Source organism: Accipiter gentilis, chromosome 12 (assembly GCF_929443795.1).
Source record: "Accipiter gentilis chromosome 12, bAccGen1.1, whole genome shotgun sequence".
Taxonomy (NCBI): Eukaryota; Metazoa; Chordata; class Aves; order Accipitriformes; family Accipitridae; genus Astur; species Astur gentilis.
Window position 1 is genome coordinate 10362202 of NC_064891.1, and position 25510 is coordinate 10387711.

At 40.6% G+C, this 25510-nt stretch overlaps 1 protein-coding gene across 4 annotated transcripts in view; it reads right to left on the reverse strand.

Moving 5' to 3' along the window:
* Window positions 1-25510, reverse strand: part of LOC126044922 (bifunctional heparan sulfate N-deacetylase/N-sulfotransferase 4) — a 107325-nt gene that overhangs the window by 44212 nt on the left and 37603 nt on the right. For all 4 annotated transcript variants that reach the window (XR_007507828.1, XR_007507827.1, XM_049815323.1 and 1 more), the window contains exons 3-6: window positions 16155-16242; window positions 11017-11171; window positions 2054-2239; window positions 214-342 (exon numbers count right to left, since the gene is read on the reverse strand). Coding sequence is in view for 2 of the 4 variants with exons in the window: in XM_049815323.1 (XP_049671280.1) it covers window positions 214-342; window positions 2054-2239; window positions 11017-11171; window positions 16155-16242 (558 nt within the window). In the remaining 2 variants the exon portion in view is untranslated. The remainder of the gene's footprint in view (window positions 1-213; window positions 343-2053; window positions 2240-11016; window positions 11172-16154; window positions 16243-25510) is intronic.

Consider the following 25510-nt stretch of genomic DNA (forward strand, 5'->3'; position numbering starts at 1 on the left):
TGAATGCATTTTCCAGTAACTTGTTGCATACAGTTGTAGTTAGAAATTAGCAGAAGACATTTTGTTCCTTTCCTCTTCGACTGCTTGTTACCTTTGAGCAAGTGGTCTTGATTTTTATTTCTCAAAAAAGATCGAAGAAAACTGATCTCCTTCCCTCCCTCCCTCCTCCCCATTAGTCAGAGTGTCCAAAAAATAGCAAAAGAAGGTACCTACGGGATTCAGGAGAATGGTGAGGAAGAGTTCACCTCCTCGGATACTTTTGTCCAGCTCCTGAGGGCCCCCAGGATATTCCTTGTAAAAAATAGTATGAGTGAAAAGGCCACAGGTCTGTCGAGGGAGCACCTGAGAACAAAATAACAGCACCGTTGTGACATTAACTTCTTTCTGCAAACTTACCCTGGCGCAGCCACCCGAATCCCTCCAGTAACTCAAAGTAAACAAAACTGTAACCCTTTCTGCCTCTGTGCACTGGTGTTTTTTATTTATGGGCTCCTTTGTGCCTTCTGTAGTCTTGTGGTAAGCAAGCACGGTCCTGCAGATGTGGAGATTTCCAGATGCCAGCTCCGAAAAGCTGCTACGCACATGTGCTGCGTTTTCGTGCAGACCGTTTTATTCAGCTCGTACGCTCATAGGAAGTGTTTGTTTCTTGGGATTTGGAAGAGGAAAAAAATAAAAAGCCAAACCTCTCTTCCCTTAGCAAGGTTGGTTTATTAGCAGATAAATAGTGCTTCCTGGCCGTCTCCTCTATCTCAGGCAATTAATCTTCCTGTTCTTGAGACGCTGAACTGAATTTGTATTCAAGGCTGCAGACCACAAAAGACCTGTTGCTTCCTACTTTCCTCAGTCCTGAAAACCATACCGAGCCCCTCATCCCTGTTGGTGAAATGTTTACGGACCGGTGGGATGCTCACAGGAGACCAGCCTGAGGTCAGCTCCCTGTTCCACCATAAATCAAGGGGCTGCGTGTCAGAAACACGCCAGCTAGCAGGAGAGGGAAAACAAACTCATCTCGGACCACTAGATAGTTTAGTTACATTATTAGCTAAGTACAATCAAAGGTCTCTGGTAAAGTAAGGACAACAACTGTTAGGGCTTATGGGTACTGCCTAATCCATGCAGAGATATAATTCACCTGGGAAAAGCCTTTTGTTTCCCTCCGGTCATGTTTTCACTTTTACTCAATTAAAACAACAAATAAAACCTACATTCGGCAGAGGGTTTTAATACATGTGTCAATGCACTGCTGAATTGGAGTCTATTTCAATATTAATTGGACTCTGGGCAGTAACTTCTTGGTTTTGATTAAGATGTTCCTTTTGTCTTGTTTAGGGGATCACAGTTTTGACTTCATATGCGTAGGCAATATTCAAGTCAGCTGGGACTTGAAAGCATTCTGGGACCTGCCCTTAAAATATTTCTAACTTCACTTATGCATGTTCACTTTTGGTGTTTCATCTATGTATAGGGTTGCAGCTGGCTGGTTAGACAGGCCAAATAATTTTATAAGTTATCCTGCCCTTCATGCGGTTCAAGTGTGTATGTGAGGAACCTTCTTTCTCCTCACACAAATACATGGTCTGGAAAAGTAGGGCACGTGTCCGGTCCCTGGCTCTGAGAGTTTCGGAAGCAAAGCTCGGAATGAAACCTTGGCCTCAGAGAAGCGTCATCCTTGCTGGAGGAGATTACTTACACCTGCTCACCTTCCCAGGTGGTGGATTTCTAATCCTTTCATGCATAAAGATGAACCATAGCTTGAAACATAGGTCTTAGGCAGTTTAATGAATTTCAAAGTACGCCTTTATAACTCAGTTGATAGTTGATGGGACTACAAGTACGTTTAGTTTCTGAGGATTACATTTGCAGTTGCCTGAGTTTGTGTGACTTTTTTTTTTTAAACTGGCTGCATAACAAATGCACTATTTTGGCACCCTTACAAAGCCTCGATCACAGAGAATTTTAATGATTGCTGTAAAACTTGAAGCATTCGGTAAAAATAGCATACTTTTGAGTCACTTAAAGTACTATTGCTATGAAGCATGGAAATGCAGTGTACCATGATGCCATTGTGGATGAAGCCCCGTCTGTACCGTGCAGGCTTCAGGTGTGGATATTCTTCTGTGCTGGTCACTCGGATGCGCCAGACCTTCTTCCAGGCCTCGTACAGCTGGATGTGAACTGGGTAGACTCCGGAGTGGTGCGGAGCCACTGCGTACCCCATGCCAGTCGGTATGCCGTGCTCCTGCGACACAGCAGAGGGAGGAATATATTTAGGAATGGGAAAAGAACATGTAATTATTCAGAGTTTTTTTTCCTGCAGACAGCAGCATCGGAGAAGCTGTTGTCCTTGGACTGACTTGTGTCTATTTGTATGTAGCACAAGCTAAAAATGGGGAAGATATGAGGGCAACTGGAATTACAGTTTGATAACTGCAGAGTGATAAATAATCCTCTTGGATTATGTTGCGTTACTGTTACATGGAACAGATTTGCCTGCCTGTTCATTATAGATTGTGTGTATTTTAATGTGCATCCTACCTGTTTGGTTCTTTTTAAAGGTAATCCGGCAAGCTGATGCTGCTTCTTTACTAAGCTATCAAACAGCATTAGAGCAGTAAACAGATGGAAAAAATTGTTGTAGTGACATATGTGGGATTTTTATTTCCTATTTCTGGAATAAGAGCAAGATTCCTTCCTGATTTAGGAAAAAAAAATCCTGACGCTCTCCTGCCTTTGCTCTGCTCCTCATCCCTCCTGCTTCCAGCTTAGCATGGGCTGTCTGTAAACCCCATCTGATGACGAGGCCTGATAACCACATCCATAGGCCGGGATTTAAATATATCTTAAAAGAGAGCAAATCATACAAAGCGTAAGCTGTACACGTGAAAATGAGGTAATTAGTTTCATTGGTCGGAGGGACCATTCAGAAACGCATCCAGCGTTTATCATCAGCTACTGGCAGAAAGAAAAGCTGCGCTCTGCCTCTTCTCCTGCTGAGGCCCATTTCCAGCAGGTCCAGTAAAAGCCCCATTCAACTCTTCCACAGCATCTCCAGGTTTGCAAGGGTGTCCCACCACTGCGGCTCTCGCCAGATCCCTTCCCAGGCTCCGGGTGTTTACTGAATTAATTTTGCTCCCAGTACTACAGGATACATCAGCTGTTTTCTGTTCATTTAAAATTGATGTTCAGAGGGAAATGGCTAAAATGCGAGACAATTTTTTATGCCTTTTTGTCCTTTCTCTTGCCCACATTATCCAAGAACTGTTGATTACTTTAATTCCAGGAACAGCAGGTTCTGCTGGGCATCTTCAAGTACTTTGCAAAGAAAGGTTTTTGGTTCATTGACAAAAATTAGGTTAAAGCTGTAGGGAACACTTGTTCATACACCATATAATGCAACCACTTAAAATTATCCATTCGTTATCAGTAAAGATCTTAGGTTACTGGCTGATCTTGAAAAAAAGAAACCCAAACTCACTACTTTTGTAATTTACTAGAGCAAAATGTAATTTCTGCTTATTAATATTGTTACCTGCCTGAAAGGCTTGAGTCAGTTTAAGGGTGAAATGAGGAGCAGTTCTATAATGAGAAGTGTTAAATCGCTCTTTTCTCTATTTTTTTTGCCATGAACACATATAAAAGAAAAAGCTATGTCTAAAGGTTTGTGAAAAATCTGGTCATTTATTACTCTGCCTGAGTAGTTTACGATGCTCACGCAGTCAAATATGCTGTGTTAACTTAAATATACTGTATTAACCTGAATCTACAAACCTTCACCAAACCTGTGTTAGGGAGCATACAGACACATAAATGTAAGGCAAATGTGTCCTGAGCTAGATAATGAATACTACTCCGAATGGTATGTCCGAAAGTAGGTATCTGGATGAATACCTGCAAAATCCTGTTTATCTACTTACTAGTTGCTGCTGGTATTGCCATAGCAACAGAATGGTGAAATGGTAATCTGCCATTCACAAATAAAATAAGGCAGCTTTTCATGAGTTCTTAATATAAAAAGCTACTATATAGTTCATCACACAAATACATGTCAGTCACTCAGATACCCAATATGACTTTAAGAAACAACTAACAAATAACCAGATTTTCTTTGGTCAGTTCTATGTTCAGTTTACTTGGGCAAATTAAATATTGTATGTCCTCTTGTAGTGATCTCTGTTGCTCTGTTTCCTTTTTTCCTCTCATTTTGTTATTAAATTTTGTCTGGGATTGAGAACTAATGTCTTAAAGGAGGAGTATACATTTGAATCTAAGCTCTTGGGCAAAATTGGAGATGCCTGTAGTGAGTATATTTCCTTCTACACTCAAAGGAACATTATCTTACAAGATTTTATTAGGTTAGCTTTACATTCAAGACCTCAACTGATTTTTTTTCATTTCAAAATTTGTTCACAAATTTTGTGCATGTGTTTGTCTAGTTTGGAAACTTTCTGGACCTTTTTGGCACTGAGAACAGCAACATTACATGCCATTGCACGCTTAAGCTGGGACCCCAGAGCCATTAATTTGAACAGGTTAAATTTGTATTCTTATTTTACTTGTGCGTTGAGAGACTTTCAATTCTAATTTAAATGACGGTGTAAGCTGCAGCTGCAGCGGTGGATGAGTTCAATATTAAAGGAGAATCACTGTTATAACCAATGAGATGGGGGAAGGTGATTAAAACAGTCATTGCGTTTTTGGCAGAAAATTCCCTGAGTTGATGCTACTTCCCATGCATTGGTTTGCATCATGGAGCGAGCGGTCTGGGAGCGCGCACCCTGCCTTGTTTTAAGGGCTAGACCAGACTAAAAGACGTTCTCCAGAAGCACACCTCATGTCCTCCGGGGACCAGTGAGCAGGCTGGTATGTGGATCAGTCTACCCTCAGCTCAGAAGAACCCTCTCTCTGATGCCTGCATCGGCCAGCACATCTGGCCAGCGGCAGCCGCTTCACGTGGCAGAGTGCAGGGAAACGCCGTCTCCCACTTGCGATGATGCACCCGCGCCGGGAATTGGGAACTCGTAGTCCTGCCGACGCAGCCCGGCTTGTCTGCCCACCCTCCAAAGTTACCTTGCCCAGAGCCCACGCGTAGGACAGGTACTTCTACAGGTGATCGGAAAGGCTGAAGCAAATTGCCAAGGCTGCTTATCTCTCTCAATTATCAGCTTCGTTCAAGCAAGAGAAGATTTGCTTGAAACTCCTGACCTCTTTTGACCTTCCTATTTGTACAGAAATGAGCTGTGTTTGCCATGAGTCAGCATGTGCTGTGCGTACTTATTCTGCATTTGCAAAAAAACCCCTCGGCTAAAGGAAGGGCAGGTAATGCTGAATGAGCACCGCTCTCCAGAAGGAGGTATATTCTCAACAAGTAACTTGGCATTCCTATAGCAGTTTTTCTGTAAGCAGACATTGGAAACTTGAATAAAAAATGTCATATGGAAGATTGACTACTTATAGTAGCAGGATCTTGTCCAACAGAAAACCCCCAGTTTTTGATGCACCAAATATTACATGTCCTTGTTAAAATGCAGTAAGAAATAAAATGAAGCAAAACCTAAAACTGTTGTAACATAACTGGCATTCTGGTTCTTAAAATATCGGGTGTTTTTTTTTACAGAAACATCTAGTATTGGCTATTGTCAGAGAAAGAATAAAAAAGCAAGCTTTTGTTTTAATTTAATAAATCTAATGTCTACTGTAGAACTCGTCACACAGTCAGTTGAACTGCAGGATTCCCTTAGGTGTAAAGACTTTTCTAGATGAAAAAGTTAACAATACAACCTCAGTTAAGTTTGCTAAACCTTTTGACTTTGTCCAATGGTAGGTGATAGAGTAAATGTAGTACTTTTTAAGATGTTACCTGCCAAAGTTAAAAGATTTATATAAGCTTTGCATATTTTTAGTACTGCGATACATTTCTAACATTGCTGCACATGGGTGAGATTTCCTGTAAATTTATATGTTACTATGCCAGTTTAAAATACTTAGATTTCTCTTATTTGGTAAACGAATTTGCTACTTTCTTGCTTGTCTGCAGTGACAAACATGTTGTGTTGCATTTCATCCTTTATGGACACATGATTTTTGTTCTCAAGGGTTACATTTCTAGATAATTTTTATTGAATAAATATTTCAGCCTTCAATTACTTTTAGTTCAATTCTAACCTTCAAAAATCTGTTTAAAAGCTCTCTAGCTAGACAAGACTGTTCAGTGAACGAGAGGTGATTGTTACTGAGATACAGGGGCTCTGCGTGTTGGTATTTGCTCTTGCAATTGTTTTTTCGTCTCCGTGGCATGTTTCCTTGCCACGTGGCTATACAGCGCGCTAAGCAGAGAGTACGAGGGGTCTTAACAAAGCGGGTTTTCTGGTGTCGGCATTAGATCCAGGATTGATAGGGGCATGGGAAAAGCCAGCTTTTCACCAGTTGTACATAGGAGTCTCCCAGATATCACCGTGACTCCTGCTCTAAGCGTGCTTCTCACTGTAGTGGGCTACCAAGAGGCGGAGATGAGGTTGGGATTTAAGATATTAAGTTTCGGAGGATGTGAAATGAAGAAAGGCAGCCCAGCACTGAGGAAGCTAGACATGACTAGGAAATGCATAGACTCTGCATGTGTGTGGTACTAAATAAAGCCGAGAAGTTACAGGCAGTCTTAGAGATGTGCTGTCAAAGCACACGCCTGCTATGGACAAAAGCACTAATGAAGATGGACTATTTTGGAAGGACCTTAAAGTTAGGCAGAATAAATCTCATCCTGTCTGCACAAGACAAAACTATCCTATGTATGCAGACTATTTACAGAACAGTTTTAGAGGCAATGTCTAGTAGGCATCTCTCCTTCCCAACGTTAACTACAGATATTAATAATGGGACAAATTAGATTCTCTTTTCATCACATGTAGATACTTTGCCTTCGATATGTGGTCACTGGTCTTCATGTTCTTGGTATTTAATTGGTATATTAAAAGCTCATGGTTTCTTTGTGGTTTGGGCAGCTCAAAAGTTTTAGGCAGAGGAAGTGCTAATGTGCAGCTGTAGTTGGTTTATAAACAGGAGATTGAAGCCAAGGAGTGTTAGGCAGGCTCTGAATTGATTTGTTTGCTTTGTATATGTGTATCTCTGAATTGATTTGTTTGTTTTGTATATGTGCGTCTCTCACTTCTTCATATAAGATCACAGCTACCTTTTTATAGTCGATGGTAGTTTTTGCCCTATCTCTACCGTGCTTCTGGCACATGTGCTCACAAATGAGCACAGAAGATAATCACTGAGCAAACAAATCAAGGGACAAAATAGAGCTACAGGCTTTGACTTAGATATATTTTTCTTGTTTTTGTCAGATAAGGATGTACAAAAGGCGGGGAGGGGGAGGAACGATATCTTGTGATTAGAGGATGGCAGTGAAAACTTGGTTCGTTTTATTTTTGGAATATGTACTATCAGACTTCTGCTTGCACAATTTGTTTACCTCTTTGTGTATCAATTGCATTGCCTATAAAGCAGGAGAATAATACTTGAGATATTATCAGTTTGTAAAATTTAATCCAAGGCTTAATCCATTAGTGTCTTTAATGGATTTTGGGATCCTCTGATAGAAAAAACCCCCACAAAATATGATTAAGTCAAACCCAACTGATAATCAAAATTAATGTAATTTGCCATTTTCTTAGCCAGGCTCTGAAGCATACCATCCATATTTAAGTAAATAAGACAACACGGGGATAGCAAAGTTCTGGGTAGTCTGCAATTTACTTTACCAGAGTTAAATCTCTGGCTCTTGTTCCTCTGAGGTGGAGGATATCGGGAGTGCTTGAGAAGGGATTTGGCAGGGAGGGCTGTGGGAAGGGGCTATGGATGGAGGCAGCTGTGGGGCCCAAGGCTCAGGCACGTGTGGACAAGGATTTTGTCAGGCAAAGCTTCCCATGCTGCTTGCCAGATCCAGAGCAGTGGGGCAATAACATTTCTGAAAGATGTGAGAAATTCTCTTCCTCTCACCAACTAGGCATGAAACAGTAGAAATGATAAATATCTCAGTGACATATAAAATATAATAATTTGGAGGGCTGTTGTTAAAGGCAGTCTCCTGATTCATAAGCAATTCACATGTAAAGGAATCCTTTAAACACTGTTGATTTTACTAAGCCCCAGGTAGAGAGGTATACATATCTGCGCTGAAATCAAGGCAGTTAGATACCTCATTAGCAATTAGTTGTATGTATACAAAACTGTTTAGATATCCTATTTCTACACCTATTTTGTGATACAGCCATTTGAGGCAGGCTGCAATTGTAAGCCCCTACTTTATAGAGCATCATATGAGATATGGATATATCAGAGTAAACCAGAACGAGCTCTTATTTAGTTGCCAGCTGTAAGACCTGTATTTCTTGCCTGTGTTCAGTAGACTGTATGTGTACGTGAGCTCCTGCAAACCAAAGATTATGCATACAGTGTAAGTACAAGAGCCAATAAAAATTATGCTTGTGTACATTTATAGCTCCATGCAATAATATCCATGAAATACTGTTTCAGGTGCACTGTCTTGTGTTTATTAAGCTAGACTTTAATCCACAATAATCAAGAGAAGGACATTCCTTTCATGAAACCTTTTCCCTTGTGAAAACCTCAGTCCCAAGCCTGATACTCACTTCACGGAGAAACAGCTGACTGTGATGGGATTTGTGTGCAAGTTTCCAGACAGTGTGATCTGGTTTAGCTTTCTTCTAAAATGATAAAACCAGGAGGAGCCAACAGGTCTTAATGAACAGAATTTTTGCGGTGGTGTTTGGGATCTTAAAGCAACTTTGACTGTTCTTCTCAGGCATAACGATGGGCTCTCCCATCTTGAAGACCCCATTGCCTTCCTACCCATGTTTAAAAAATGAATGAAGAAATACCACAGTAGGTGAATAATGAATGTGATCATATTTCCAAATAATTACTGCAGCTTTCTTTGCAGAAAGTGACACAAAGTGTCATCTCTACTTGCAGCTTAAAATGGGAAATGCGAGAGAAAATGGCATCAGCATCAAGCTGTGTTCCCCTGAGTATAATACTAAATAAAGACATTAAAGCACAAATAAAACATGCATAACATCGAGCAGATTTTCTATGTGTTGTTCTAGATCTCTAATTTAAATTTGGATCCACACTGTGAAGTCAAAGAATAATGAAAAGAGGTTTGCTTTAACTTTGGAGGACTTATAGAAATGCAGCTGTCAAACAGGGAGTTTCTTTCCAAAAATAAGACATGATGCTGAGGATGAGAAAGCAGAAGAGGATAGAAAACTGCTCTGAAGTCATGGCTGGGACCTCTCTGATAGCTATCAGGAAGGTTGTCATATCACGAAGATAAATTTCTCCCACAGAGAGGATTTCATGGGAAGCCTTTTGAAAAGAAATGTTCTCATAAGTAAATTGTACAGCTCATATAGATTCAAGGTTAAGAGGTTGGTACAACCCCTGTCCAAATGTTAGCAGGAAATAAAACTGTAATAACAGCAGCCTTTCACTGACATCAGCTTCTTATTTATAGGCACCCTAAGGAGTCTCTACACTTCAGTAATGATAGGGACATGGGCTTTATCTTTCTGTAGTTGAAGTTGAAAACAGATTCTATTACAAGCTCTGTTTTCAGGCTATGCTATAGATTTTACTCCTAAAGGTTGTTCGACCTAGAGGACTTCTTGTTTCCTGAAAATACTAGGAGAATTTCTCCATAAGTTTAAAGATGAACGGACCATGTATTTTTGAGATACAGTTTATTTAAATAATTACTCTTGCATTTAAAATCTCAACTGTATTCGGATCTCTGGGCCAGGCTACGCAGAAGGCACACAGAGGCCATGCCAGGATGAAGGCTGACAGTAAAGCAGAACTGTAGAAAGGAAAAGAAGTCATTCCACACACTCCTGTACTAACACCCTGCCAGGCAGGAGATGGGAAGGGGGGAAGTCTGGCAAGAAGAGTTAACAGCTAAGCCATTTTTAATGAATTTTCTTTAAAGGTTGTGGAGAAAATATTTTTGTAAACAAGGGAATAAATCGCTTCCAACTGCTTGTTCAGGCATCTGCCTCTGCCCATTCCCTGATGCACCTTGGCTGATGCGAGGGCTGGGAGGAAGGGGCAGCTGCTGGCTGGCCTTTTGGAGCTGCAAAGGGCTGAGATTTGTGTTCCCTGAACAGTGGAGAAAGCCCCGCCGTGTCACTCTGCTCTTTTGAGTGGCTTTGGTTGCTTGGCATTTCTATGCCTTGTCTAAGACCACACAGTCTTTTTTCCAAAGTGAGCATTTACAGAATTCAGGTTGTCTTTGTCATGCTCAATAAGCAAGTCGTATTACCCTGAAAGGACTCTAAATGGTTTTCCACCTGACCTTGGAGAACAAGTACTCCAAGCTCTGGACAATGCTAGGAGGATAGCTCTTGTAAGTTAACAACAAAGATGAGCAAAAATGAAACATCATTATCTATAAATATTAGCAACAGGTCAGCTGTGTAAAAAGTATATTTTCAAGCAGGTCATCTAAAAAAAGCACAGTGAAATCCAGCAGCTTCACTTATTTGCTTCATTAACTTCAAGATTTCTCACAAACCATATACAACAAACATTTAGGGTTCACTGCAAATTTCTCCCTCCCCTATTGAGGATGTTCGCACCAGACTTCAGGAAGCTGATAATCTGTGTATAAACCCCTTCCTAAAGCTTAAACGGCCAGCTGATACCTGCTGAGATTTCACTGCTGCTGGTCCCTGTGGTCTCACAAGGTTGCTTGGGTGAAGGGCTACTACCTTTCCAGAAAGCCCGTGTCAGAGAAAAAGGCTAAGACAAAATTCAGCCCAAGTTTGAGTCACAGGAAGGCTTTTTGGGGGGCTGCGTTTCCAATCTTGCTGCCTTATTTGCATTTCTATGTAAATATATATATATATGTATAATATCGATAAACATAAAAACAGCTTGGAAAGCATAGCTATAATATGCAAAGCTATCCTAGTGAACCTTTTGGTATCTTTTACTCACTATTGCAAATTCTTTGTTGAGGATCATCTGCTCCACCAGTGACGACTCATTGTGGAAGAGGTGAGGCTGCATATGACTCCACATATGGGGAAACCACCAAAACTCATCCACAGATCTCAATAGCAGGTCATCACCTTCATCTTCCTCTTCAGTCCCTTCAAAAGAAAGAAAGAAAGAGAAAAAAAAAAAGGTAATAGAAAACCAACAGTAGAAAAGGCCTATAATTGTTTTTTCAAACACAGAAGAGGCTGCCATAAAACCTGATGTCCCTGGCCTGGATATCACACTGTGCTGCAGACAGGCTCTACCATGTCACAAAAAAGTGAGGTGAATTACCATGGATGGTAGCTATCCCTTTCTATTCCTGGCAAAGTGTTAACTGACAGTAATTCGAACAAGAATTAGTTTTCCTGGGCTGATTGCTGTGCTATGTAATGGACTAGGAGTACTTAGAAGTTCAGGCTCCCCGTAAGGGTGGAGATTGGGTGGACTTGTACCCACCAGCTTTGGTCCTGCCAAGCACTGCACTGTTGTAGCTGGTCAAAGTGGCATCACATGTGTGCCAGTCTTGCCAACACCACCCTCTCCATTGTAGCTACCTCATTATTAGCCTTGGTAAATTGAAATCTGATAATCTCTGGTAACGTGTGAAACAAGTTTGCAGTAGTCTCAAAATATAATTATGTAGAAAACATGAAGCTGTAATGGCTAAGGGCTTCCAAATGTTGTTTCCTATGGTTCAGTATTTAATTTCTGCTAGGTTCAATCTTGAAGTAAAAACAATAAAAACTCCTGTGTTCGTGAAAAGTATCTGCTTCAGGCAGAAGCAAGCATGTGTGGTTATAACAAAGAAAACCTTCCATTTGAGAAATGGTACAATGCTGCTTCCACCATCTGCAGACATATGTCTGCAGTGCTTTTGCAAATTGGAAAGACAGAGTCACATTTCAGTAACTTCACTTTCAAATTACTCAATGTATTCAGTTTATTAGCAGCCTTCCTTCTTGTTCCTTTACCTTTTAAGTACTTTTATTTAGCTTCAGTCAAGGAAATAATTGTCAAAATCAGTCTACTGATGCAAACCTAGATATCTTATCTTCTTACAAGCTTTTCAATGTTTTGCAAAACTCATTGGAAGAAAATGCTCCGTGGATGTCACTGTTTGCTTTTGTGGCATGACGCAGGAACATACGAAGATGGCTGTTCAGTGCGTGCACTTCAGCTCTTTAGTTTTATTTTTCACTTCTGCAGTGTTTTTTGAAGAATGCTACTACACAAGGAGAACATTACTTTGAAACTTTTTCCTGGTGTCACTGAATCACTTTACTTCCCTCTTTGCAGCACTCTGCGAGTTCTAAGAAAGTTGCTCCCACTGATGGGAGTGCTGCTGGAAGAAGAAAACAACCTTGTTTTCTAGGTAATTCCTTGTTGAAAAGAAAGGACCGATGGCTGCTCCTTCGTGCAAAACTTCTGTATACTGCATCTGTCGAATGACCGCTCTCTTGTTTTTTGGGGCGTGTGGTTCACTTGGAGTCACCCAGGCACGTGCAAGGGAAATGTGATTGGGAGAAGAAACTTAACGCAGGCTTTCAAAACAGGACAGGATAGAAAGGGATAGGAGTTTGTGAAATCACTGAAGATCTCTGGTAACCCAGAGGTAGAAAACTGAAGGTAGGGATGAAAAGGAAAAAAATGGATATTTGAAATATATAAAGAACTACAGTCATTTGACGTAAGATTTAGGTCAAAGTATAATTTAGTGCCTTATTAACATTTGAAGTAGAGTATGATTCTTGAAATAATTTCATTATTAAAAACTGTATTTTAAAGTCCTATTTTTTCCTAATAACTTCTTTGTAAACTTAAATACAACTAATCAAACTTTGCACTTTTTTTAACGTAACAAAAATAAAACAAGATAAAGCAGTTTAAACAAATAAGCCCACCCTGTAATGGCAGAGCTGAAACAGAAAGGTGGGAAGTTTAACATTTGGTGGTGGTGTTGCTTTTGAGGATAATTTTCTTTACAAGCCTTTAAAAAGAGTGTTGCTTGATTTTATAAATTCTGAAGTAATATTATTCCCAAAAAATCTTATGCAAAGATTTAATGGAGTGTTTGGTGAGTGTTTATATTATTTAAATATTTTTGCCCAATCCTTTATTCAGAGTATTGGAGGCAAAACAAGGGATTCTGAGGCTTTAATTTCTTGTACAATCAACATTCTTTACGTAACTTTCTCTCTTCAAAATTAATGTGAAATCTGAAAAATGAAGTAGACCTAGAATCAAGGACTTGAACATATATCTGTTTTGAGATGTAGTATGCACTTTACACAGGTAAGTCATAATTCAAAGTTTGTTTGTGCATAATAAATAATCCCATATTTTAAAACTACAACCATAACTTAGAGGTCTCTTGAGCTCAAAACTCCAACTAGGTTTGAAGTTGCTCTCAATAATCGTATAAATCTTAAATGCAAATCCTGATAACATCTTAATTTCTATTGCCGCAGCATGAAAAAAGTAGAAGCGTTTGCTAAAACTGCATAACTAATAGGGTCTAGTAATTTTTTTTGCTAATAATGTTATGTCTACAGTGCATAGTTTACCAGTGCCACAGAAGGGAATGGTGGTGGTGGCGAGATGATGAGCAGTGAGGCTGATGTGTCAGCTATTGTACTTGTGTGCAGGCATACCTACTGGAATTGGTATTTGTAGTACAGATGTCAGCAACATCTTTTGATGAAAATGTATAACTGTTTAGTCTGCCAACACATTCCCACGCTCATCTCCCTCCTGTAGTTTTAAAATGATCCAAGTTTTGGAAAGGAGAGCAAAATCACACATTAAGGAAGTCAATAAGGCAGAGTAGTTGCAGTGCGCTAATAAAACATGTTGAATATCTGACACTGAAAGCCTTTCTGGGTAAACAAGCCACATTTACAGTAATTAAAGAATACTTTTCCATGTTTTATTTATAATGAGTCAGTAAAGTGTATATTGCATGGAGAATACTTTGAGACCTTTCCACTAAGCTGATATGACAAAATGCTACCACCAACCTGTAAATGAAGTGTTCACTTAAAAACTCAGACACATCGCTGAGTACAGGCAGCGGCGAGTCCCTTAATGGAGGCAATGACATGCTTCAACTCATTAAGTAGTTCTGTGCTATTTTTGTAAGCCTTGAAAGCCTTAGGAGGACAGGCACACATGCGCATTCTCCTATTTTCTCTCTCTACAGCAGCAGCAAATCTGAAATCGGTCAGCATTATATCAGCCAGGCAAGAAAACCTGTGACAACAATATGGAGGCCATTGGGATGAACAAAATAAAAATATATTGGCAGGTAAGGGGTTTGGTTTTTGTAGAAAGGCTGCATGTTTTGTGCCAGCCACCGTTGGGTATGTCAGAGTATTTATAATAAATTATCTCTTTCTCCACCTCCTCCCCTCCTTGAATTACCTTTCTATGCAGTGGACACTAGAATGACTGATATCAGCTTTACGCTGTAGATGGCCACGACCAGCAGCATCCTACTTCAGAGTGGCTCAGAGCCTTGGGCTATTTTTCTTTATTTTGCTGTATTACGTGTGTGTCCAATTAATCTCCAGAAGGAATAACTACACAGGCAGGTCAAGATGAAGTGAGGAGAATACTGAAGTTCGGTCTCCGAAGTTGCTCTCTAATCATAGGTCTGCCACTGGCTTGTTATATGACTCCAGGCAAGTAATTCCATTTCTCTCTCCCTCTCATTTTTCTCTGGCTCTCCAGCCTATATCTTTAGCCTGTAAGGTTTCCTGGCCAGCAGTTACTTAGCATTATGTGCTTGCACGAGGGGAAACCGGCCTGGACTTTGAAAGTGACAGTGATACAAATACATAATTTTGATTGCCTTCACTCTACTCATCCCTCAAATGCTTCCTCATTTCCCCTTCTCCCAGGGACCTCTGTACTCTCCTAATGAGTGGTGGGACGGACAGGTAGGATCTGGGTCAGCCTGTCCATCTGGTGTTCAAATACCAGCAACGAAAAGGGGAGTACTGCTACGCCAACGCCGAGAGGGGTGACCTACCTTGCTCCACAGGTGACCTGCCTTACTTTTTCCGTGACAGCCGGGATTCCATCTTTCCTAGCTTTTAAACTTACCCTTCCACCCTCTTGCTGCTTGTAATGCCTCCTCTGCTTCAGATAAGCTTCTCGGCTTCCCTAGCATCGCTTGGTGAGTGCCACTAAATGTGGCTGAATGGCTGCTGAGGATTTTGGAGGTGGTCTTCAAAGGTGGGAAGGGTGTGGGCTTTGGAAAGGAGAAGGACAGGAGGTGTCTCCTTTTGAAGGGAGTTGCTGGGTATGTCTTTTTTTAGCCTTAGCAGTACTAGGGAGCAGCGTGGCTCAGTGGCAGCAGAGGTAAGACTGAGGGGAGGTGCAGCAAAGCGTTAAGGAGAAGGCAAAGGAGGAGGGGAAAAAAAAAAATTTAAAAAAAAGGGGCATTGTGCTGTGGAGAAATGGAGCAAAAGAGAGGAAGAGTCAGGAGGAGGAGGAGCAGATGTAAAAGTGCCTAATCTTCCACAGAAACACAGTGCAAGTGTGCAACTTGTTACTGCACAGAGTGTGAAAGCAGTAGGGTTTCAATACAAATTGCTTTTAATCTTGTTTTCCTTTTATCATCCCTGCTGATTTGCAGGCCACTAAGGTAGATTACTTTTACAGTCATAACAAAATCTTGTGCATAGCGTTCAAACAGTTTTGCCTCTTCAGAGGTTGTAAGCCATGATTTTTCCAATCTTTTATATTTCATCATACCTATCATAGTGGAAAAACCTTAGTATGTCTTCTGTGAAATTATAGATCACTTAGCAGCTACTTTGCCTCCTTTATAACCTTAAGATTTACTACCACACATCTTTCAGAAAAGCACCAAGGGCATCTACATGTTCCTGAGAAGCTCATCCGTAGCGTACCTTTGCCCCTTTGGACGCTGAATTAGACACTGGATGCTAAAATGGTGGAGCATGTATTTCCCACTGCTCCACTGAGTCAACATGTTACTTACTTAAAAAGGGCATGTTTAAAGCTAGGTTTAAAATCCTGTCACCTATTTAACTGCAGCTACCTGAGAGCATGAAGTTCCTTCTTACCTGTGTGGTAAAATTTTCCTGAAAATCCAAGGTTGAAGGTAAAATTTGCAACCTGAGTGCGCAGTAAATTTTGAGTCTCTAGTAAAGCCTGAAATAAATAAGAAATTAACATGCATTTAGAAAAATGAATATTAATTTTTGGAATGCCTCATTTGAAAAGTTGTGTCCATCTGAGGAGATACAAAAAAGAAGATCCTGTTAAATATTTCACGTTTTATTTCTGGCTCATTCTTTTTTATAAGGCTATACAGTGAACTTAATTTGTTCCATCAGAGTTTGATGGTCTAGCAATGGTAGTAATAGTACCTAAGTAGGTGATGGTTCTGTAATTTGGTATACTTTGTTTGCAGTGATGTGTGTCAGGGCTCGAATCCAGCCCTTCAGAGGCAGCAATATATTAAATCACTAAGTCACCCATGCTTGGGGTTATTAATGGAGCTTGATGAGATGTGCTTAAAACCCAAAGTAAAATTAGGAATACTACTTGCCATCCAGATGTGGAGGTGTTGGGATTTACTTACCTGCAGAAACAGTTTTGATTGTGTCTGAATACCAAATTCAGGCTTAAGTGTGAATGAGCAAAACTCCAATTTTGACCTATGGTAGAATTAGTGTCCATGTCAGAAATTAAACCCCTGTTTATTTTTATTCTCTATTTAATTCCTCCAAGCAAAAGATAAGACCAATCTAAATGAAATGGAGGAAAAGTGTAATGCTTATAGAAGAAATAGGTGTAGTCTTGGTCACCTATCTGTTTTTTCTTGGATGTACTTCCAGCCACTACAGAAAGAAAAAGATGGTTCAGCCCGCATGAGCTATCTACATCTACTGTTAGTTGTTAACTCTACCCTGCTTCTAAAGATAGTCCTCGCTGCACAGATACCTGCCCACTTTCAATCACCTGCCCATGTAATTTGGACATGCTACATATGTGAAATGGGTAGTGCACTTATCTCCCTATTGGTCTTGTCAATGGTGAATGGGTTACAAGCTCTATTTTCATCAATTTTCTGTGTCTCCATTATGTGGCTCTTGAGAACTTTTACCATTATCTATTAATAACATTTCTATTGATCGAATGTTCATGTTCTTGCACAGTTCAAAGACAAAATGAATGCAGTGTTTTACATGCAGTCCGAGTCCAGCTAATGTTTCCTTTCATTTGAAAAAATTACTTTTTTTTTATGGTCATTAGTAATTTCACTTAACATTACAGGAAAATAGTTTCACGTTTTTTGCTCAACCCACTGGTCTAATTTAAAAAACAACAACAACAAGCAGCTTTACTTGTGACCATAAACCAAAAGTATCGCCAGTCCAGCATAAATGATGAAACCAGGTTCTAAGCAGCTGAGATGCAGACTGATGGCCTGTGCAATCCTAGTCCAGAGCGAAGCTGAACTAAGCAGGTCAGGTTTTTGTAGTCTCACGATGTCCTATTTCCTTCGCACTGCGATGGGTTGGGAGGTGCTGTCAGCTACCGTCAGCATTTGCTGTAGGACATTAACTTCTTAAAGTTACTGCCTCACTCCTAATTACACCGATATTTGGGCACCGTGCATGTTGGAGCGCAAACCTCTTCGGAATCATCATTTGCTAACAGCCATGTTCTACAGAGGCATCATTCAGATGCCAGGCAGCTTGGGAGTGTAATACAGAAGATTGTCAGACTGTGTGCATCTGCCTTCATTTTTTAGATAGAAACATTTATTGGGTGTTAAGAAAGATGTAAAACAAAGATAGTGGTTGTCGGCTACAACAGTTACCAAGCAAATTCCTTTCCTCGCTAAAGGAAAATAGTCTAATGACAGTAAATCTTGTGCTTTAGCATTAAATATTAAGATAGCAGTATGGTTTCCAGCCTACCTTGCCAGACATTTAATAAGTTGGTTATTTCAATCCTGTGACAATTCACATGTGAGACTATATTTACATAATATATAACAACTAAATGTTCACTAAAATGTAAAACCTTAGAGATCAACACCACTGTTAGCTAAGACACTGAGGAAAATCCCCAGTTGGTAAAAACTGACACTAAATTGACACCATTAAAGTCACAAGCATAGAATCTGAGTCATTATATTTTAGAACATAATTTTACAAGCTATCTAGAGCATTTTATATATGTTGAGAAAGACTGATGGGCTGAGCAAAATCAATTCAATTTTCCTTTGAGGAAAGAACATCTTGAGAAATGATTATCACTTAACATATAGCATAAGAAGGTACAGGAAACAAACATCATTCTATCACTTCAGTTTTTCCTTCTGATTTCCCCTCACACTCATGTCTCAATAAGATGACAGCACTGCAGGATAGGCAGAAGCCTTCCAGCCCAGTGAGGTCTCATTAAAAACACAGAGTGAGGATTAAGATGTAAATCCTGTAACCTGCAGTGTGTCAAGCATTTTTCTCTGTCTAAAGGGCAAATCTGTCACTCAAACTGGATTTGCCTTGGTCCTAAAGACTTTTTTAAATGGCAATTTCCATATATGCATATTAATTTATATAATATGCAGCTAAACTTCATTTTTGTGGCCCCACCTAATTTTAACACTAAGAAGATATTGTCAGAGAAGCCAGTCCAAACTTATTTTGTCACTACTTGCCTGTTTGTAGAGGTGGAGGTTAACGTTTTCCGCATCATTAATATAAAAAACCGATTTCTGTTTAGGTGATTAGGGCCTGCCTTATTTTTAATAAATATATATTCAAACAAAATTGCCAATGACTCGTACTGCCTTCGCTGGTAGTTTTGCACGGCAAATAAGGAGAACTTTTGTCTCCTGTAGGTACAGACCTTAACAGCAGGCAGCCTAGGGAAGTGCTGTGGCAGGAGGGCAGACAACTTTCTTCCATCACCCTTCTGGCCCTCTCCTGGGTGGGTGGGTGGGCGAACCCCCGCGTGTTTGCCCGTTTGTGAGGAGAGCTGCAAACACCGCTGCTGGCGCAGCCCTCTGGCTCTCCAGCGCCTGGATGGAGGAGCTGTGCATCCGTGGCATCCCCATGAGATGGGAGGTATCTATTTTATTTCGCAGGGTTTTGCAGGATGGAGAAGGGCTATTGAATTTTAACAGCTGGAGATCCTACCCGAGGCCACGTGCAAACACAGCTATTCACGCTCTGCCTGGTTCTGCCATGGTGTCCCCAGTTTCTCTTGGCAGCCCTCCTTCCCCGTGGGCTTACCTGTCCCAGTCCCGCCCCAGTCCCATCCCTGTCCCCATTGCATGCTGACCTGGGGACTTTGCTGCCTTCACTGAGGGAGAAATGGTAGGCACTACCCACAACTTCAGCAGAAGGCAAATTCATGTAGAGGAATGTGGATTAAAAAAAAAAAAAGCATGACAAATCTTGTTTTGTAGAGAAGATTTTTCTCCTGGATATTTCGTCTGACCATGGTATTTAAGTTCTTTCTGCCAGTGTGTGTCTTTTCCTCAGGGTCAGTGGGATTACCTTTTTTTTTCCTCTGAGTACTGGGGCTTAGAAGAACTGTAAGTGAAGGAAATCTACTTGCATGTGAAAATACAATTAGCATTCCCCATTGAACTCATAGGGGTGTGGTAAAGCAACAGCTGGAACTCAGTGTTGTTTTATTTTTGGACAGTTAAATAGATGATGTTAAATAACTATCGTTCTCCAAGGAAAGAACCGTGGAGCACACCTGCACATGGACAAACAGGCATGCCTCATTGCCAGGCTGAGCAAGTGTGCTGTTTTTTTTTTGTTGTTTGTTTGTTTTTTTGTTTTAAGGTAATCCAAGCTGGTCTTTCAAATACAAATTTCAAATATTTGCCTGGAATCTCTCAAAACTCCCAAGTTTCATTTTATTGATTCTTTGCTTTGTCAGTGAGGCTTCTCTCTGTGACATCCACAAGACACAGTTTCTTCTTTATATTGCGTTTACATTCAGCAGTCTTTTACATTAATCCATATAATTACCTTTTTTTAGATTTGAAGCTGCTGTGTCTTTATTCTTTGTAATTGGTGCATCTATTAAGAAGAAGTGATATTTTCCTGCTATGTCCTTGTTAATTATAACTCTATCCTCCATTTACATAATAAACTTTTTGGGGCAATTTCTGCAGTAACATTTCATGCCTAATAGGAAGTAATTTGCTTTCCTTTATTAAGTACATTAAAACTTCATGCCCCAGACATCATTGACTGTAAACATTTGATTCTGCTCAAATTTAATGCACCAAGGCATTTTGCTCTGCTATATTAGGTATATTTATGTGCTATGTTCTGGATTGTTAGCTGCTAATGAGACTTCGGCTCTTACTGCTCTAAGGCCTGAACACTAACCTCATTTTAATGAGTTCATTATTTGCTGCCTTCTGAATGGAAGACAACAAATTTTCCTTTTAATTAAAGGTCAAAACACCTCTGGCTAAGGAAAGTGTAGAGGTTATCAAATCCTTAGAGAAGGTAAAAGAATGACTTTTTCTGATTTTGATGCCAAGCATGGGCAAGTCAGGCTGAGGTAGAAGGTGTTTCTCTGGGGACTAAAACTCTAAATCTAAGCTAAGTGATAACAACATTAAAACGTGGTACTAGTCTTCCCAAGACATTGGAAAAAAAAAAACCCCAAACCTGAAAGTCAGCCAAAGTAATTAAAGAGGCTTTACTCCTAACCCAAAGGTCTGTGTGGATCAATAAAACTGCTAAAGCATGAGCCCTTCTTTGCATGTGCAATGATTTATAGCGTGCAGAGGACAGATGCCAGATTAATTGAGCCAACAAAAACTAATATTTCTTATCGGGGAAAGTGAGGCAAATGTGATCAAGCTGTTTGTAGTGAGACAGAGGTATACGCAACCGTGTGTTTGTGTGTGTGCGCAAATGCATGTAAAAGGGATTGGTGATACCTTTCTTTTGAAAATACAGGGCAGAAACGTTAGTCAAACTAAAAAAGGATTAATTACAGGAATTAATACACAGATCCTTGTCCTTCATCTAACATTTTATACCTGGTCACCATCTTAAAGGCAGGCTAACAAACATTGGTTTGTGTGCCTCTTTCGAGAAGCTGCTTGCATCACAGTTAATAGTGTTAAAGACAGGAGGGGTATTTGGGAAAGAAGAGACCGGTGTCTATGAGAACAGCTGGTGAAAACTTAAACTCTGGTTTTGGAGGAAAATCCTAACAGTTTGTGAAACATAGGCATTGTTTAGCATGAAAACAAGTCAAAATGTCCTTATAACAGCTCTAAACATTATTTCTGCAAAACTGAACCAAATTCCTGACTTTTGCAGGTGTTTCAGGGACCTTCCCGGAAGTTGCTGAACATGTCTGAGAGCATCAGAAGAAGCCTAGGAGGGACCCAAGATTTGCAGGACTCAACATTATGCCGATGTGGAACAAGAAGCCCAACGTTTTATTTGGGCTCCCAGTCATACATGTGGTCTTCCAGAGGCAATATTGCGAATGTGAATTTTGGGAACTATCAAACTTCAAGGTCTTGGAGGTTCCTGTCTCTGTGGCAAGGATCTCTGTAGTCACAGTGCCCAGGGTCCCTAGCCTCCACCACCAGCACTACTCCTCCTCCTCCTCTACTAGGTAGAGCTGCCCAAGGAAACACAATCCCAAGTTTCTACATAGCCTGTCCATGAGGACTGCACAATGTGGAGGGTGGATGAGAAAGGATATAGTTCTTCACGCAGTTTGGAAGGAGATCAAGGGAAGAAGGGGGAGTTAGCTATTTCTGCTTTTCAGTGTTTCTATAATTTGCTGTCATCATGAATTATTTTATTTCCACAGACTCATTTGAGGAAGCGCTTCTGGTGCGGGAGGATGTACCAGTGTTTGGCATCCCAGGGTTACATGGCCAAGGTTATGTTGCCCCATCACCATCTGAGGGATATGACTGAGAATCTTGTCAAAAATGGGCTAACTTGCCATTACTCAAAGTCATATATTTGGGAATGGATCCTAGTGCTGGGTAGTGGGTGGTTCCTCTGCTGCAGGTGGTTTTTTTTCTTTTGCGTGTGTGTGCATAATATATATATATGCTCACTATGTGCATATTACTATTTTTTTATATGTACTGTAGATATAAAAACTGTGCAAATATATAAATGTAGACATTCTTTACATTCAAGCTTTCTATACATGATATTCATATACACGGCCTAGTAAGCAGGATTTTTGCCTGGGACAGGTTGCCCAGAGGGGCTGGGGAATCTCTGCCCTTTAAGATATAATCTGATCTAACTTTGAAGTTACCTTTGCTTTGAGCAGAGGCTCAGACTAGATCACCTCCAGAAGTTCCTTCCAACTAAAATTATTTTAAGATTTGATGAAAATGTTCCCTGTATTTTCCACTTCAAGATGGTTTTCTCAGGCTTCTATGGTACATACTTATTATTAATAGCAAGAAGTCTTTTAATGCATTTATTCATTTTTGTCCTTAACATCTGTCCTTAATGCTTTTGCAGTTATATAGCCCGGAGGTTCATTCCCAAGCTGTTCTGTACAGCAATTTCCTGGTAGTCTGTGGAAAGATGGAGGACTACAAAGTACCAGTTTAGCTCTTGATTTCCAGCTGAAAATTTGTAGAGAGAAAAAGCAAAGAATACTTTCTGCAATGTTTCTTTCCACTGCAAGCAGCTGCTGTCAGGATGTGATTTTTGATTGCCTCTTCCCACTCTTGCTCCTTCCCTGAAATCTATGCTAGGAAAAAAATCTGACAATGCCTGATGTGGTCTTGGCAATCTTCAAAGCCAATGCAATCTTCATAGGATTACCATGAAATAGTAATAATCACAGTAACCATCATAAGGACGGTGTGAAATGGCTAGACACTGTTTTTCTGATAGGAAAACTGAATTTAAAAAAAAGTCATGGCTAGCCTGACATCACTGGCAGGGTCACTGCAAGACCAGGACTCCAGGTTCCTTAGTTTCAGCTTTTGGTTTGGAGCACAGGTTTCTGCCGTAAGGGGGACAATCAAACCGGCTGTAGCTGCCCTTCTTGAAACACGGTTCAGTGAAGAATTTATAAATCCAATGAAGCTGAGTCATTGATTTCTGTGTGGTGAGGATTTCGGCCCACTTCACGTGCTTATAACAGAATTTTAACAGAAAATTCTTTGATACTATAATGTAGGAATTATAAAGAATTCACACTATTGACTTACTGGCTAAAAAGGAGTTTAGGGGTTAAAGTTAGTCAAATCCTTAATGGGATTTTGAAATCACTTATACTATTTACCCTATGCCAAAACTGATTTGAATAGCTGTTAACCGGGTCCCGGATCAATGGGCAACTGTCAACCCTCGCAGATTTACTTTCCCTCTTCAGACGCTTTTCACCCAGTGCGTTATACAAACGGTGTAATACCCAGCGATGGCTGCAGACCGTTCGCCGCATCCAGGGAGCCAAGCAGGGCTTTGGCCATTGCCCTGCCTTCCTGAGATATGGGACTTCACTTCTTTTTGTATTTATTTCGGTGAAGTACTATGCTAATCTGTAGTGCCATATAAATAATTAATAGGAAGGTCTGAACACAGCCAGCTCTGTCTGCAGATCTATTTTTTATTATGGAGCTATTACTTGAGTCTGTTCAGCATTTCCCTCGAGTAGCTGTCTTAGTGTGAGGTCTGAGAGGATATGTGGGTTTATGTGGAGTGAGAAAAAAGTCATGTTTTGCACTCATATGTAATATGTTTATTGCAAACAGAAGAATTTATTTTTCCTTTATGAGTGGAATACCTAATTTATCAGATCTACCTCTGCTGCTATTTTGTAACTCTGTCCTAAAGTCAGAAAACCGTCAGGAGTCTAACTGCATTTAATTCAGCACAGAGGAATGCATCTGTTCCAGTAAAAGTTCAGCCAGATATAGCTGAATGAGATGAATGGGGGGATATTGCACCAAATTTACTAGCTACTCATGACTAACTGGTTAATAATATCACTTGAGAACTCAGAGGGTGGGTTTTGGTTAAGTACTATAGGGGAGATGATGCTATGATAGTGACACAGATATCCTGGCAGTGAGAGAGCACCTTGGCCAACTGCACATGTGCGGGTGCAGGCAAATAAATGGCCGTGGCAATTGTTCAGTCTCTCTTCTTGGAAGAAAGAATCATAGCTATCCATCTTGTACTTGTTAGAAAGATCTAACAACCAAAAGCTCAAGTGAAGAGCAAGGGGACAGTCTATCAGGGCAAAAAGGATGAATAAAAATAAAGAGCATTAATCAAAAGTAGGGTCTATTTTAACCAGGACCGCATAGATAAGTAAATGCAATTGCTTCCAATTCTCCAGCATTAGCTGGCTGGGGAAGGTCAAAGGCATTAGGCAGTGAGCAGCCACAGATCCTGCTCCCGATACCATTGGAGCAGGGTATCGCTGCAGTGGTTACCCGCCAGACGTGATTGCTCCTCTGTGTCAGTGTTAATCGCTGAAAGGATTTACCGCCTATTTGGGAAATCACTGAGGGTCTTTAATATAAATCACGACTGATTCTGAAGGATTTTTTTAGGAATACTAACCAAATCTTGCTGACAAATCCTGGAAAAGGGATAAACCAGCACATGCCCAAGGTGAGAACGGGCGGTGATTCCCTGTGGCTGCTGACCAAGCTCCGTCCCTGCAGGTTGCATGCAGCAGGGACAGAAACCGGTGGCTCTTTCAGCAGGGCAGTGAAAGGGCTTAGAGCCTATTTCTTATCAACTCTGATTTTTCAAATCTTAAGCATTTTCAGCAAAAGAAGTCTCTCGAAGAAAGGCTATTCAGGCTTCGGAATCGGGAGGAGGTAATCTGCCAGCTGTAGGTGAAGGATTTTTGGTCCAGTTTTTAAAACAAACATCATGATCAGGAACGCTTAGTCTAATTTATAGAGGACTCGCATCTTCTCCCAGGCCACCGGCCCACTCAACGGAAAACTGTGGTAAGTATTTTGCTCTCTGAATGAGATTACAAGTCAGGTATGGTGTCCTTGCAAGGGCATGGCCCCTTCTTCCTTGTTTGTAATGTGACAGCAATTTCAGCATTTGAGCCAGAATTTAGCAGCTGTAGTAATAGCTCAGCTTTCTGGGAAGGAACTGAAGAATCTACGTAATGTCCATCAACCTTTCTCCCCTCCTGTTGTTGCAGACCATGCTGGAAAATATGCTGAAGTGTGAGATTTCCCCACTATCTCCCTCTTCTAATCTGTTCAGCTGCAATGGTTTTGTTGCCTCCAAGCAGAGTCAGTAAGGGCGGCCCCTCATTAAGAGATGCTCGTCTGAGAAACAGGTTGAGCCTGCAACTTTGTCTGCTGGTTCGTTCTCCGCCTTGGACATAATGGTTTAATTATCTTGTGTCTGGATCTACCTCTGAACTGGGGTCCCGTACTCTCCCACCT